The sequence below is a fragment of the Choloepus didactylus genome, chromosome 19 (assembly GCF_015220235.1).
Source record: "Choloepus didactylus isolate mChoDid1 chromosome 19, mChoDid1.pri, whole genome shotgun sequence".
In the NCBI taxonomy this organism is placed as follows: domain Eukaryota; kingdom Metazoa; phylum Chordata; class Mammalia; order Pilosa; family Megalonychidae; genus Choloepus; species Choloepus didactylus.
In genome coordinates, this window is record NC_051325.1 from 6,995,787 (window position 1) to 7,013,078 (window position 17,292).

Consider the following 17,292-nt stretch of genomic DNA (forward strand, 5'->3'; position numbering starts at 1 on the left):
AGTCTAGGAAGTGGCCGCCTAATACAAGGTCTTGAAGATGTTTTCCTACATTATCTTCTAGGAGTTTTATGGTACTTTCTTTTATATTGAGATCTTTGGTCCATTTTGAGTTAATTTTTGTGTAGGGGGTGAGGTAGGGGTCCTCTTTCATTCTTTTGGATATGGATATCCAACTCTCCCAGCCCCATTTGTTGAAAAGACCATTATAACTCAGTTCAGTGACTTTGGGGGCCTTATCAAAGATCAGTCGGCCATAGATCTGAGGGTCTGTCTCCGAATTCTCAATTCGATTCCATTGATCTATATGTCTATCTTTGTGCCAGTACCATGCTGTTTTGGCAACTGTGGCTTTATAATAAGCTTCAAAGTCAGGGAGTGTAAGTCCTCCCACTTCGTTTTTCTTTTTTAGAGTGTCTTTAGCAATTCGAGGCATCTTCCCTTTCCAAATAAATTTGATAACTAGCTTTTCCAAGTCTGCAAAGTAGGTTGTTGGAATTTTGATTGGGATTGCATTGAATCTGTAGATGAGTTTGGGTAGAATTGACATCTTAATGACATTTAGTCTTCCTATCCATGAACATGGGATATTTTTCCATCTTTTAAGGTCCCCTTCTATTTCTTTTAGTAGAGTTATGTAGTTTTCTTTGTATAGGTCTTTTACATCTTTGGTTAAGTTTATTCCTAGGTACTTGATTTTTTTAGTTGCTATTGAAAATGGTATCTTTTTCTTGAGTGTCTCTTCAGTTTGTTCATTTCTAGCATATAGAAACATTACTGACTTATGTGCATTAACCTTGTATCCCGCTACTTTGCTAAATTTGTTTATTAGCTCTAGTAGCTGTATCGTCGATTTCTCAGGGTTTTCTAGATATAAGATCATATCATCTGCAAACAATGACAGTTTTACTTCTTCTTTTCCAATTTGGATGCCTTTTATTTCTTTGTCTTGCCAGATTGCCCTGCCTAGCACTTCCAGCACAATGTTGAATAACAGTGGTGACAGCGGGCATCCTTGTCTTGTTCCTGATCTTAGAGGGAAAGCTTTCAGTCTCTCACCATTGAATACTATGCTGGCTGTGGGTTTTTCATATATGCTCTTTATCATGTTGAGGAAGTTTCCTTCAATTCCTACCTTTTGAAGTGTTTTTATCAAAAAGGGATGTTGGATTTTGTCAAATGCTTTTTCAGCATCAATTGAGATGATCAATTGATTTTTCCCTTTTGACTTGTTAATGTGTTGTAATACATTGATTGATTTTCTTATGTTCAACCATCCTTGCATGCCTGGAATAAACCCCACTTGGTCATGGTGTATGATTTTTTTAATGTGTCTTTGGATTCAATTTGCAAGTATTTTGTTGAGGATTTTTGCATCTATATTCATTAGGGAGATTGGCCGGTAGTTTTCCTTTTTTGTAACATCTTTGCCTGGTTTTGGTATTAGATTGATGTTAGCTTCATAAAATGAGTTAGGTAGTGTTCCATTTTCTTCAATGTTTTGAAAGAGTTTGAGTAAGATTGGTGTCAGTTCTTTCTGGAAGTTTGGTAGAATTCCCCTGTGAAGCCATCTGGCCCTGGGCATTTATTTGTGGGAAGATTTTTGATGACTGATTGGATCTCTTTGCTTGTGATGGGTTGGTTGAGGTCTTCTATTTCTTCTCTGGTCAGTCTAGGTTGTTCATATGTTTCCAGGAAATTGTCCATTTCCTCTGCATTATCCAGTTTGTTGCCATACAGTTGTTCATAGTATCATCTTATAATTTTTATAATTTCTTCAGGATCTGCAGTTATGTCACCTTTTTCATTCATTATTTTGTTTATATGGGTCTTCTCTCTTTTTGATTTTGTCAGTCTAGCTAGGGGCTTGTCAATCTTGTTGATCTTCTCAAAGAACCAACTTTTGGTGATATTTATCCTCTCTATTGTTTTTTTGTTCTCTATGTCATTTATTTCTGCTTTAATCCTTGTTATTTCTTTTCTTGTACTTGGTTTAGGATTGGTTTGCTGTTCATTTTCTAGCTTCTTCAGTTGATCCATTAGTTCTTTGATTTTGGCTCTTTCTTCCTTTTTTAGTATATGCGTTTAGTGCTATAAATTTCCCCCTTAGCACTGCTTTTGCTGCATCCCATAGGTTTTGGTATGTTGTGTTCTCATTTTCATTCGTCTCTATATATTTAGCAATTTCTCTTGCTATTTCTTCTTTAACCCACTGATTGTTTAGGAGTGTGTTGTTTAACCTCCAGGTATTTGTGAATTTTCTAAGTCTCTGATGGTTATTGACTTCTAATTGTATTCCATTGTGGTCAGAGAATGTGCTTTGAATAATTTCAATCTTTTTAAATTTATTGAGGCTTGTTTTATGTCCCAGCATATGATCTATTCTGGAGAAAGTTCCATGAGCACTAGAAAAGTATGTGTATCCTGGTGATTTGGGATGTAATGTCCTGTATATGTCTGTTAAATCTAATTCATTTATCAGATTGTTTAGGTTTTCAATTTCCTTATTGGTCTTCTGTCTGGTTGATCTATCTATAGGAGAGAGTGATGTGTTGAAGTCTCCCACAATTATTGTGGAAACATCAATTGCTTCCTTTAGTTTTGCCAGTGTTTCTCTCATGTATTTTGTGGCACCTTGGTTGGGTGCATAGACATTTACGATTGTTATTTCTTCTTGCTGAATTGCCCCTTTTATTAGTACGTAGTGGCCTTCTTGGTCTCTCAAAACATCCCTGCATTTGAAGTCTATTTTATCTGAGATTAATATTGCTACACCTGCTTTCTTTTGGCTGTAGCTTGCATGAAATATTTTTTTCCATCCTTTCACTTTCAGTTTCTTTGTGTCCCTGTGTCTAAGATGAGTCTCTTGTATGCAACATATTGATGGTTCATTTTTTTGATCCATTCTGCGAATCTATATCTTTTAATTGGGGAGTTTAATCCATTTACATTCAACGTTATAAACGTGAAGGCAGTTCTTGAATCAGCCGTCTTATCCTTTGGTTTATGTTTGTCATATTTTTCCCCTCTGTCTATTAATATCCTTTATTGTACCCATACCGAATCTCTTTAGTACTGAACCTTTCTCCAAGTCTCTCTGTCCTTTCTTTGTTTCTCTGTCTGTAGGGCTCCCTTGAGTATCTCCAGTAGGGGAGGTCTCTTGTTAGCAAATTCTCTCAGCATTTGTTTGTCTGTGAAAAATTTAAGCTCTCCCTCAAATTTGAAGGAGAGCTTTGCTGGATAAAGTATTCTTGGCTGGAAATTTTTCTCACTCAGAATTTTAAATATATCGTGCCACTGCCTTCTCGCCTCCATGGTGGCTGCTGAGTAGTCACTACTTAGTCTTATGCTGTTTCCTTTGTATGTGGTGAATTGCTTTTCTCTTGCTGCTTTCAGAACTTGTTCCTTCTCTTCTGTGTTTGATAGTGTGATCAGTATATGTCTCGGAGTGGGTTTATTTGGATTTATTCTATTTGGAGTTTGCTGAGCATTTATGATTTGCGTATTTATGTTGTTTAGAAGATTTGGGCAGTTTTCCCCAACAATTTCTTTGAATACTCTTCCTAGACCTTTACCCTTTTCTTCCCCTTCTGGGACACCAATGAGTCTTATATTTGGATGTTTCATATTATCTATCATATCCCTGAGGTCCATTTCGATTTTTTCAATTTTTTCCCCATTCTTTCTTTTATGCTTTCATTTTCCATTCTGTCATCTTCGAGGTCACTGATTCGTTGTTCAACTTCCTCTAGTCTTGTACTATGAGTGTCCAGAATCTTTTTAATTTGGTCGACAGTTTCTTTAATTTCCATAAGATCATCCATTTTTTTATTTAATCTTGCAATGTCTTCTTTATGCTCTTCTAGGGTCTTCTTGATTTCCTTTATCTTCCGTACTATGGTCTCATTGTTCATCTTTAGTTCTTTGAGTAGCTGCTCTAGGTGCTGTGTCTCTTCTGGTCTTTTGATTTGGGTGCTTGGGCTTGGGTTATCCATATCGTCTGGTTTTTTCATATGCTTTATAATTTTCTGTTGTTTTTGGCCTCGTGGCATTTGCTGAACTTGATAGGGTTCTTTTAGGGTTTGTAGACCAGTTGAAGTCCTTATCTCTAATTTATCAGATCTACAGCTTCGTGGAGTACACTTTCTCTAACTAACCAGCAGGTGGCGTCCACGAGCCACCTGTTCTCCACAATCCAGTTCTCCCTTGCTTAGCCTTTTTGGTGAGTGGGGGAGTGAGTTTTGTGGGGTCCAATTGGTGTACCAAGCTTGCGTGTGTAGTTGGTGTTGCCTGCCCTGTATATGGGGCGTGTTTCTGGGCAGTCAGGGGGGGGGGTGGCTCTAACAATCAAATCTCCCTGGTGATCCTAGAGTTTTAAAGCTGCTGCAATAGTCTAATCCTTCAGTTCAGTCCTGCCACAGTTTGTCTCTCCCACTGACCCACAAGTCCTTGGTATTGGCTTATGGCTCCTGAGACTTGCAAGTGGGCCCCTCTTCCAGGCCGTGCACCCCGGGTCCTCTGTTGAGGGATGACTGTGCTATGTCACAGGTGAGTGCCGACCCCCCAGGGCAGTTCTGGGCTGCTGGGCTGTGTAGGGAGGCTCCCAGTCTGCTGAAATGATGGCTGAATGGGGCTTTGTTAATTCACACTGCTCTACCTTCCCAACTCTGGGACAATCAGCTGAGGTTGCAGGGAAGGCTAATGTCCACGCCCAGTTTTGTGGTGTGTGCCTGTTATTTGAAGCACTTCCGTCACACTGGGTTGTCTGGGGCAGTTCTGGGCTATGGGGCTGGCGATGGGCAGGAGTGTTTCCTGTCCACCAGGATGATGGCTGTGAGCGGACACCCCCCTTTTCTTGGGAAGTTGTGGTGTTTAGTGAATTTTCTCAGCCACTGGATTATTGCGTTTTGTCTCAGAGCTCTCCTAGTTCTGCTCTTGATTTGACCTGCCCAAATAGCAAGTCTTTGAAGCTTTCTGTATTGGGCTTCTTAGAGCAATTGTTTTAGAAAAAGAAAAAAGGATAAAAAAAAAAAAAAAACGGGCCCTCCTCAGAGATCTAATGGGTTATTGAAATGCTAAGAGACACAGCAACCAGGGCCATTAAGGAAAGGTCCACAGGGCAGAGAGATCAGCTTTTCTTCAGGATTTGCATATGCACCTCAGGGCCCTTCCCCTTTCTATGTTCACCAGAACTCCAAAAATCCTCCGCTTTTATTTTGGAGTTTTTCGTGTTGTTTTTTTTCTATGCCTGTCTCCTCTCTGCTGGGCTGGCTGCTCTCAGATTCTCTGGTGTCTGGTCTCAGTCTATCTATGGTTGGAGTTTGAATCAGTAGAATGAGTTTCCGATAAGGGCTGCCACTGCAGTTCTCCCTTCTCCTTCCCGGAGCTGACAGCCTCTCCTCCCATGGGACTGAGCCTGGCAGGGAGGGGCGTGGGTCCCCTGGCCGCAAAAACTTACAGATTTCACTGATCTCAGCAGTTCCATGTTTTCATGAGTGTTGTATGAAGTATGCCCAAAGTCAGATTGCTCTGTGGTGTCCAGTCCACGCAGTTCCTGGCTTTCTACCTACTTTCCTGGAGGAGTAACTAAAACATACAGCTCACCAGTCTGCCATCTTGCCCCGCCTCCGGCAATATATTAATTTTAAATTTAAATTTATGTAAAACTTTTTTATCAATTGTACTTCTAGCCTTTATTATATGGAAATACTTGTATAATTGCACAAAGATATTGGGAAAATGTTGTGCACTACAGTTCTGTTTGTAACAACTAAAAATGAGTAACAACCAGGAAAATCCATCAATAGGCAGAAAGGTAAGATGAAACATGGTGTATGCACACACTGGAATGTCTTACACCTGTTGTTTGCAAAGTAGATTTCCTCCTCATGGACAAGAGGTCGTCCTTGGGACTCATGCTCATCTGCTTTCCCCTCTGGGAACCTGATTGACAGAGAAGCAGAACCTCTGGGAGCCCAGGGGGTGGGTGGTCTCTTCTTCCCACTAAGGCCAAGCCTGGGACATCAGGGGACCATGCCCTGGCAGGGCAGGGTGGGGAGGTGCAGCCTGAGGTTGGACACTGAGAAAGCTACAGTCCTGGTGCAGGCAGGTAGGAGACCCCCTGAAGCACTGCACTCTGAGGGCAGAGGCAGGAGGGAATCTGCATGTTGTCCATGGCCCTCCGAGAACCTCTTGGACCCAAAAGCCAGAGCCCAGCAGGTGAGAAGAGCAGGTGAGAAGAGGCCTCCCTGAGGCTGGGCTACAAGTGCTGGGATTACATCACAAAGGGGCTGTGGGTGAGCTCCCAGCACCTGACCAGGGCACAGGCATGAACAGAGGGGTCAGAAGACACAGGAAAACCAGGGCTTCGGTGGTCAGAGCCCAAGTCTAAGAAGGAAGGGGGAGCCCAGTGAGTTAGAGCAGGTTGGGAAGTCCACGGGAAGCCCAGAGCTGGGAGACCTGGGGGTGAGGGAGGTACCCAGTCCTGAGGTGGGGCTCTCACCCAGCAGCAGTTCAGTCACATGTCAGAAGACCAAGACCCAACTCATATTGGTGGTTGGTGATACACACAGGGGCAGCATTGGCACCTTGGGTTCTAATGTGGAGAAGCAGAAAGCAAGACAACACCCAGGAGAAGGAGAGAGGAGGGTCATAGCAAAGAACATGCCCCACCCACCCCCACCCTGTGAGTAGTTCTCCTTGGAGAAGGAGGGTCACCCTTTAGGGCTGATGCTGTGAGAAGGTAGCCTGGTGTGGTAGGATCTTTGGACCCACAGAAGCAGCTGCCCTCCGCCTTGATCCTCTTTCTTACCCCCTCCAAGCTTTCCCACTGCAGCCTTGAGAGCACAAGGAGGAGGCTGGCCTGCGCCCCCAGCTAAGGTACCATGAGCATACACTGGTGGTCCTCCCTGATCCTGCTGTCTATGCTGGTGGCTCTGGCAGACAACACGGACCCAGACAAGAACAAGGTGAAGGCGTTGAGGAAAATAAATCTCAAGAACTCCTCAAACTCCAATGTCAAGCAGTGTCTGTGGTTTGCCATGAAAGAGTACAACAAAGAGAGCGAGGACAAGTACGTCTTCCAGGTGGTCAAGATACTGCAAGTTCAGCTGCAGGTAAAGGTGCTCTTTCCATATGAGACATTGGCGTAGGGTGGGTCAGGTTGAAACCAGACTGAAAGAGTGGGCACGTGAGAGGAAGGCTGATATGCAAAAGTCCTGCAAGTGCTAGGGCTTTAAAAACATACACGCTCACACAGAACAGCAACAACATTGCATGCATATGATACTTTCCATATGTTTGGTCTGTTCTCAGTATGTTACGTATATTAGCTCATTTAAACCCATTACTGCAAATCAAGTGTTCATGATTTGTCTTTGCTAAAGTCTGCAGGCAAACTGAGTGCTGTGAGCATTTTGCAGTCATGTCACCATGGGCAACATTTAAACCTATCAAAATAACCCAGAGTGCGGAGCAGAAGGGAGGCATACGGCACTATCTAATGCATAAACTAATAAAAAGTGCCCCCTCCTATATTTTTCATTCTTTTAATTCAACATTGATTTAATGACTGTGGATCATACCAGTTTACTGTTTATGAAACCTCCCTCTCCACGGGGCCAAGAGTTGCCCAGCTCTGGGAAGCATTTCTTATATGGATTGCTAAGTGTGTGATGCTCCCTGGTGTTTGCAAGCTGGTGGCCCTGCCACTTATGGTCAATAAAAGGCCCTCAATATTGAAATTTCAGCTGACTCTGATTCCCAGCTTCTGTGGATTTGTTGGTAGTGGGGTTTGTAATTGTACTGTGAAACTTTCAGGATGTGTGGAAAATGACTCATCAGATAGATCATTGCTGGAAATGGTTTTTTAAGCTTTTATGCTCACCAAGTTGCCTCCGTTAGCAGGAGAGGGGTCCTTTCATGTTCTGCCACTTATGTCCCCCAGATCCTTGGGCCAACATGAGTCATCAGCACTGAATTTCCAGTACGTAAAGCTGATGATGGGGCACCCTCTATTGATTAGGCCCAGTTGCTGCCCTGGACAATTCATCAAGAGATACAAATTCCCAGTGCGTTTTGAAATGAGGGCCAGCAAGACCAACTACTAAAAGTATGCTAAAAAGTTTCCTGGGTTTTGCAACTTTTCTAGTTTGCTTCAATATTTTCTTTCTTTGGTATCCAAGTAGCATATGCATTTGACAACTTTCTCACATGCCACTTCTTAATGAGACAGCTGCTGTCCTAGCTACTATAGATACGATGGCAAGATATAAATGACTGTGGTCGTTAGAAAGCCGACAGTCTAATTGGAAAGAAAAATCCTAAACCAAGAATGAGAGTTGTGGTGCCCGTGATGATGTGGTATATGGGGGCTGGGGCACTGGGAAAGTCTTCCTTCAACACCTGTTCTTACCTGGGAAGCTCCTAAAGTTTCCACTGCCCAGGCTGTGCCCTCTCCAATGAAATAAAGATCTCTGGGTAGGAACCCAAGTCTCAGGTTTTAAAACTCTCTAGGTGATTCCAACATGCAGTTAAGGTTGAGAACCACCACTTTTAAGGGAGTGATGTTGAAGATGAAACCTGAAGCCTGATTATGAGTCGAAGAGGGAAAGAGGGGAAGGAGGTTGGTGGGAAATACTTTGGTTTGGGTTTCCCTGGAAGCAGCGCCTGATACTAAAATTCAAGTGCAAGTAGTTTATTCAGGAGGCCATCCCAGGAAGAACTAGGAGGGCACAAGGTGAGTCAATGAGCAGGTAACCACCATGGGCAACTGATGTTCAGCCTGTCTGAGGTCCTCAGGGACACAGCATAGATCCCACCTCAGAGTTGCCCACCCTACAGGTGAGGGAGCTGGGGTATTTATCCACCAACTCTCATCAGTCATTGGCTAAATGCTGCCCCAGGAGCTGTTCACTCTTTCTGGCAGCTGCAAGCCCTTGGGCAGGGAGCCCGGAAACCTGCATTGTGTTTGGGCACAGTGTGGGGTGCAGGGTACCACTCACAGCATCTATTACAGGAGGGGAGTGTGTGGAGGCGGCAAAGAACATCCAGGCTCCCAGTTGGAAGGAACACGGCCCATTTGGGCAACTCTGAGAAGCCAGTGTGGCCGCCATAGTGGTGGACAGCAGCCAGACAATTCCCGGCCCTGTGGGCCTTGGGCAAGATCTTTATTTAACTTGGGAGCCCTGGAAGGCCAGAAAAAACATTAGCATGGGAAGTTTTTAGGATTCATGGTACCAGGTTTGATTTTTAAAACTATTGCTCTGGTAAACTCAGTTTTAGGCTGAGGGGTGTTGAGGATTTCATGGGGATGTCCACCTGAGCACATGGCCTCCTTCTTCTCACCTTTAAGTCCTTGTTTCCCTGGAATTAGCATATACGGATGCCTCTGACTTCTCATGGCTGGATGCTTTAATTTCCCAGCTGTTAAAACAAATACCATACAATGGGTTGGCTTTACAAAAACTTATGGCTCTTAGTTTCAGAGACTAGAAGGCTTGCTTCATCCCAGAGTCAGTATCTTCTGGCTGGCCATCCTCGGGGGGATCCTTGGCTTTTCTATCACATGGCAATGCACATGGTGGTGTCTTCTTTCTCTTCCAGATTCCATTAACTTCCAGCTTTTGTTTGTTCCCTGTGGCTTCTCTCTCTGTGTCCAATTTCCTTTGCTTATAAGGATTTCAGCCATATTGGATGAAGGCCCATCCTCATTCCATTTGGCCACACCTTAGCTAACAACATCTTCAAAGGTCCTATCTACAATGAGTCCACACCCACAGGACCTGGGGGGAGAGGATTCAATCTCTAAGAGTAGGTGAGCAGAATCCGTGGGACATTGCATAGTGGCTCAGTACTGGGCTAGGGATATAAGCTCTCCTCTGGGGCCTCCGTTAGAATCTGGGTCTGCCACTGGCTGCAGCGTGACCTTAGGCAGGCTACTCAGTCTTGCTGTTCCTCAGCTTCCTTACCTTTGGAGGAGGGGGGTGACAGCCTCACCTAGAGGCTGGTGTGAGGATTAAATGAATTGCATCAAACCATTTAGAACAGGGCTGGACAGAGGGTCCCCTGTGGCTGGGAACTATCAGTTATTACTATTATAAATTGGATGTGCTGTTGATTCTCAGGTTCACCTCCACACTATTTTCAAGATTCCCTAAAAACTACAAACCTAACTCCCAAACCCAGCTGGTCACTTCTTGATGTCTTTTATCTAGTTTCTCTCCTCACCCCCCACCCTGGGAACGGCTACTCAGAGGGCCCTTTGCTGGTGCCTTGTAGCACAGCTAAAATTTCACACCAATTTATTCAAGGGCCTGATAGGAAAAGGTGAGTTCAGGTGAACTTGGGCCCAATGCGCAGACTCGTCTAATCCCACCTGCCCAGAGAGAACTCCTTCTCGACCACAAGTCACTGGTGCAGGCAGCACACACTTATCTAAACTTGAAGAGTGATGAGAGTCAACCAAATTAAGGGGAGGAAACTGGAATGCAAATTTTGGAAATATTTAAAAAGAGAAATCGCATCATTTTCTAAATTTTGGATCATTAAAAATCACTCCTCTTCTTTCTTAATTCGGATGTTTGAAAGTGAACCCATGCATGCGTGGACTTAATTAGTTTGGAAAGCCTCCTCTTTTGACTCCAGAATCTAGTGTTGGGAGCCTGTAGGTGTTTGAGACATGGCAGGTGATGTTAGGAAGGGCCGTGGGAAAGAGGAGTGACTCGGTGGGATCCCAGGAACTTGAGATGAGTGTGCAGGAAGCTTCTCAGGGAGGCCCTGGGGGATAAGCCCTGAGGAAAATAGAGAGAATGTCTGAGCAGAAACCTCAGCCACCCCATAGGGTGATCAGAAGGTGGATGGCCTTTCAGAGGCGTCCCAAATGTGGTGAGAAGCCAGAGCCTTGACATCACACATCAGCTATTGGATGACGGACACCTCAGGGAGAGGTGTGCCTCTGGGTGGCCATCTCAGGAAGGGCATGACGTTGGGTAGCAAGGCCATCTCTGAGGGGTCTGATCCATGAGGACCGTCTGCCCAGGTTCCTCTCAGCAGCTGTTGGATTGTGTCCTTCAGTCCAGAAGGGGGTTCTAATAAGGGTACCCCCCCCAGGGAGTAAGTGTCTTTTCATGGTATGACTTTGGAAACTAAGGAGAAGATCAATGATTCAATGGATCAAGATGATCAAAAGAAAGAGTGATCTCTTCAAATAAGGATACACTATTTTAATGAGTGTGCATATATAAAAATGTAAATATATTTAAATAGGCACCATATTGAAATACATTTATGTGTGTTTATATTAATTTTTTCTCACATCTCAGAGACTAGCTTCAAAATGCTTCTCATACCTTGAATTGAGCCATTTTCCAAGCATCCTTGTATTGTGTCCTCACAGTTCCTTCTCTTATTCCTCCCTCTTCTAAGGACCCTTGTGATTACATCGGGCCCACCCAGGAGTCCAGGATAATCTCCCTATTTTAAGATTCTTAATTTAATCACATCTTCAAAGTCCTTCTGGCCATGTAACATAGCCTTTTCACAGGTTCCCAGGATGAGGACATGGACAGCTTTGGGAGACCAAAATTCTGTCTACCATGATCGCACAAAAATGGAAACATATGGTTTCAGTAGACATGTGTCTTAGTTTGCCAGAGCTACTATAAAGACTAGCTGTAGGCTTAAACAGCAGGAATTTATTGTATCATAGTTTTGGAGGCTGGAAGTCCAAAATTAAAGTTTTGGCAGGATCATGCATCCTTTGAAGTCTGTAGCATTCTGGTGGTGGCTTGCTGGCTACCCTCAACTCAATCTCTGCCTCCATCACATGCCATCTGTCTCCTTCTGTTCTTTCAGTTTCTCACCAACTGGGTCCAAATTTCCTTTGCTTTTAAGGCCCCCTATTGGTTTAAGGCCCATGCTCATTCAGTTTGGCCTCACCTTAACAAATAACATCTTCAAAGACCCTGTTTGTAAATGGGTTCACTCCTATGGGACTAGAGGTCAGGATTTGAGCATATCTCTGTAGGGGACATGATTCCATCCATAACAACAGTGAAGCGCCTCCTTGACAGCCTCCCTGTGTGCATCCTCATGGCACAGACCATACTGATGCTATCAATGCAATGGCAATTTCCATCTAAAATGTGACAAGCAGATGGGATGTCCTGTCCTTTAAAAAGAGAGCTGGTCAGGAGGGTATTTTGTGCCAGCAGAGCTTGCAGTAGGAGGCTGGGGCATTTCTGGTGACTGTGAGCTATGGCTGATACTTACCACCCGAGGCATATGGCACTGTCCCAGAGAAGCCTGCTCCTTATTGTCCAGCACGTTTCAAAGCCCTGCCCATCCCCTTTAAGCCAGGGAGGGACACAAGTCAGCAGATTCTGACGAGAGGGACTGCACTGGTGGTGGGTGGGAAGGGGCTTCAGGGGCTTGGCAAGCAGCAGAAATTGGTCAGTTTTAGGTCCCTTCTAACCTTGAAGTCCCTGACTGAAAATGCTAGAACTGATGCTATGTGTAAATCTGCATTTCTTTGCCCATTATTATTACTCAGGAAATGTCTGCCTGCAGTTTATTTGCTGGTGTTTATTTGCCTGCTCAGCGGCAACAGCTGCATGAGTTGGAATAGTCTGGGATTGCCCAGCAAATGAGTGAATACAAAAGAAAAAAAAACCAAAAAACAAAAACTACATATGCATGTGTATAAACATATATTTCCCCTAAAGGATATAAAATATGTGCTCTCGTGATTCCTGATTCAGTGGGACAAGTCATCATTTTCCTTGGTATCCAAGGATGTGTCCTCCTTTTCAGAGTGTATTTATCCATTGTGTATATGAACATAGGGGATTGATAGAGTGACAGCCAAAGACATGGAAAAGTCATTGGTTCTCCTGACACCAGCTAGAGGTCACTGGAGAGTATTCTATCTATTATGTATTATGTATGTATGTATCTATCTATCTATCTATCTATCTACCTATCATCTATCTATATCATGTGAAAAAAAATCACTTTCCTAGTAGCATCCCAAACAACCCCTCAAAACAAACTTGTAAAAATACACAAGAATAAATTTAGTGGGACATAAGAAATGAGGAAAGTTGCCTGTAAAACCAGGGGATCTGACAGATTTACTTAAATTCCAGAGAACGTCTGTGGACTAGGCTTGAATATCAGACCCTGCAAGACAGCTCTTGTCTTCCACCTCTTTGTACAATTATTCCAGGAACCATAGCCATGGGCTACCCTGGTGGCGAGCAAAAGTCTAGCTTCCTGACTCTTCATTGACTGCTATAGTCTTTTAAAACCAGATGAAAGCAGGTTTAAGTGTCATCATGTGTAGCATTATCTGGTGTTCAATCATTAGTGAATTCAGCAAATACTGATCTCTTACTGTGAACCTCCTGCTGCTCTACTCATTGAAGACCCCACAGAGAACATGGCCCCTGGGGTGGTGGGAGGGACTTGGGTGGGGAAGCTCAAGAAGCTTAAAAGAGCAAGAGCTTTCACCAGGGTCAGTGTGACCAGAGATATGTGTGTGTGTGTGTGTGTGTGCACATGTGTGTGAAAGGACCTGGGGAACATGTAGCATCTCGGGTCCAGGAAAGTCTATGGTTGTGGTGACCCCATCCTCCTCCTCCCACCCTTCACTGAGTAGCTACATGTCCTGGGTTTTGGGGCAAAAAGTGGAACGAGAAGGGAGGCCCCACCCTGGAAAGAAGCCTTTTCAACATCTGGCCCCAGATCGTCACTAGTCTCAGCGTGCAAAGGACTTGATGCAGAGGGTATCAGTTGGCTTCCCCTGAAGATATGTCTGGGGAGAGAGAGAGGGAGAGAGCAAGGAAAGGGAGGAACTGGGGAAAGGGGGAATGAGAAAAGGAGAGAAGAAAACTAGAGTGAGAGTGACTTCTTTAGGGTTAGCTAAAACTCTTTGACATAAAATAAAAACTTTTTTAAAAATTAAACTTCACGATTGCTACCTGACAGGTCACAGACTGTATGGAATATTTTATCGACGTCGAAATTGCCCGCAGCAATTGCAGAAAGCCTTTAAACCACAGTGAAAGCTGTGTCGTTCAGGAAAACTCCAAGCTGGAAAAGGTGGGTGACAAAATAAGGTCAGGAAACAGTCCAGCGTGTCACCCAAGGGCTGACTTGGTCTGCTCAGGGTCTTTGGCCTCAGGACTGAATTTCTTGGTCTTTGAGGTAGGGCGAGCCCCAGATTGTTCCCTTCTGACAGTGCTTTGTCCAAGACTGGTGAATGACCCAGGCTTTCTGGAGTTTACCCAACAGGGAATGTTGGTATGTCTTGGCTCCTTTCTTTGTAATGTGAGCATCAGAATCCCCTAGAGGCTTTGGTGCAACCCAGGTGATGGGGCCCCAGCTGGAGTGTCTGGTTCAGTAGCTGTGTCGGGGGTCCAAGAAGGTGCAGTTCTAACATGATCCCAGGTGACACTGCTGCCACAGGCCCAGGGCCATACCTTGAGAACCTCTGCTTTACATATTGCCACAGCACAGGAAATTGTAAGGTACACTTAGATCTGATGTTTGACTAAAACTGTGCCTGTCCACTCAAATGAAATACGTCCTACCATTTCCGGTTGATGGTAGATGCCCACCAGACAAGCATTTACGCAACAAGCACATCCTAAGGCCACTGGGTCTTTTATGTTTATGTGCGACTATTTTATGTTTTATTCTTTTCAGGAATATACATGTTTTGAATTTATATTTTCTACTGGACTCTTTGGTCCATAGGGCAATTGTTGCTTTTTGCCTGTTTGTCCCCGCGGGGCCTCTTTTGTCTAAAGTTTCCACAGACCTTTTTGGATTTTAAGGCACACATGCACATTTCTCAATAATGAAAACTGAATTTTTTTCTCTCCAGGCCTTTGGAATAAGGCTGAAGAGTAAAAATACTGAACGTTTCTTTCGTACTGACTCTCATGGGAATGTATGCAATGTTTATATACTATTATTAAATATTAAGCATTGATTTCTGATGTTACTTTAAGTCTCTGTTTATGAGTTATTTTTAAAATTGTTTCTTCTATCAAGTATTTCTTCAAAATATACCAAGAATATTGGATAGTTTTTCTTCTTTCATCTGTTAGTGTAATTAATTAAAACAATGGATTCCCTAATGTTGGGCCATTTCTTACATGTCTGGAATATGGTGCATTTTTCTTTTAGAATACAGTGGGATTCGAGAGGCCACTGTATTATTTAGGAATTTTTATTTTATATGTGTTAAGCACTCTTAAACTTCCCTGATGTTCAGAATCACTTGAAGCATGTGGTAAATGCAAACATGTGCACACACACTCATGAATCAATGGTCACGTGAACTCACACAATACACGTGTACACATTTACAACACACTCACACGTGCACACATTCACTTGCACTCACACACATGTACACACTCATACATACACATGAACACGCTGGCAAGACACACGTGCACGTGCTTACACAAATGTACACATGTGTATCCACACACATGTTCATTGACCCCCCACATGAACACACACACACACACACACACACATATGCACATTTACACAAACATATGCACATAAAGAATTTTCATGGCAGCATTTCCAGGTACAAATAGCATAAGTATTTCATATCACTGGCAAGGTCTAGAAAGTGCTGCATTTGGGACAGTAATCATATAATGGGCAATTGGCTTGCTTTAATTCCCTAGTATTTTGTTCCTATTTTGTTCCTTATTGACTTGGTGAATTTGGGCTGTAATTTATTTCTTTGTCACATTTTGGTCTCAGGATTTTACTGTTCTGGTGTAGGGAGAATGGGGCTTTCCATCTGAATCAGTTTAAAAACCAAAGACCAAACCTCAGTTTACAAGATTAAATGTAATTTGCCTATAAAATCATCTTGATTGGGTCTTTTTCATGGGTATGTGGGTCAGAAGTCATCCACAGTCCTCCTTTGCATGTGATTAGTACACACCAAGGGTCGAACTTCCTTCTGTCTGACTCCATCTGCCTCGTAGCTCCTCAATATCTCCAGTCTATTTAAGATGCCCTTTGCTGTTTTCTAGTACTGCTGTCTGCCTGTCTGTCTGTTCATCCATCCATTGATCCATTGATCCATCCATCCATCCATGCATCCATCCATCCATGCTTCCATCCATCCATCCATCCATTGATCCATTGATCCATCCAACTATTTATCCATCCATTGACCCATCCATCCATCCATCCTTTCATCACACACACACAGAATATTTCTTTTGTCATTTCAATGGCATTTTGAAGGTTCTTTGGAAAAAATATATACTTGGGTCCTAGAATCCTCTAAATTGCTCTTATCCTGACTTACTTAACTATTAAAATAATGTACATCTGTTTAAAAATATTAAAAAGAATTAAAATTTAAGTTTACAGCTAATCTCCCACCGATATTATTATGATTGTTAATGTGTGTTGCCTGCCTGTGGTTAGGATTTGAACAAGGATCCTTATGGGAAACTGCTGATGGCTCTGAAGCTCTGAGTCTCTGTGCAGCAGATCCCTGGAGGCATCCTTAAGGGTGATGACCCATTACTAGGACTTTCCAAAGCTGACACCTAGCAATGGGACAAATTTATCTTTTCCTTTTGGTGCACCCCTGATTTGTGTTGTCTTTTCTTTCAGAAAACAGTTTGCAGTTTTGTGGTAGGAGCGCTGCCCTGGAATGGTGATTTCACTGTGATGAAGAAACAATGTGCAGATGACTAATGGGCTTCTGGGGCATTCTTTCAACCACTATCTCTGTCTTCCCTTTGAAAAAGAACAATGGCTCTCCAAAGCTGTTACCAACTTGCTTTCCTCGCCAATCCTCTCTGCTTGCCTTTCTGATTTTTAGTTTCAGATCCTTTTGTGGTCACTAAAAATGGGAATGTCTAATTCCTCTTTCCTGGCATCCAGGGATATCACTCATGTTGCCCAGCTTATTTGTACCACCAGGGATGTTTGCCACTAAGTATAAAGAATGGAACAAGGGTCTGATTTCATTCCTCGCCATCTGAGGATGAGACCCTAGTGATGGGGTAACAGCCCCTTAATGAGGTCTGCACCCAGTGGTGCAGGTGACAGGTGTCTTTGGTGTGAGGCTACTTCCTTCTGCAAGTTCTGAGTGGTTGGGACTCCTGAGCTGGGAAACCACATTGGTAGACCAGAAGTCCTCTCCACAGTATCTTTGTGAGGTGGGGGACTTTGTGTTTCTTTTATGTAAATTCAACAAATTGTTACAAAAAGAGAAAGGAGAGGGCAATACAACCTCAAGAG

General features: G+C 43.4%; 1 protein-coding gene across 1 annotated transcript; it reads left to right on the top strand.

The window, feature by feature from the left end:
• The first annotated feature begins 6,881 nt into the window (after positions 1-6,881).
• Positions 6,882-16,743, top strand: LOC119516038 (cystatin-8-like). The gene is made up of 3 exons (XM_037812231.1): positions 6,882-7,112; positions 13,984-14,097; positions 16,660-16,743. The coding sequence occupies exons 1-3, from the start codon at positions 6,882-6,884 to the stop codon at positions 16,741-16,743; spliced, it is 429 nt and encodes a 142-aa protein (XP_037668159.1).
• Positions 16,744-17,292: the final 549 nt, after the last annotated feature.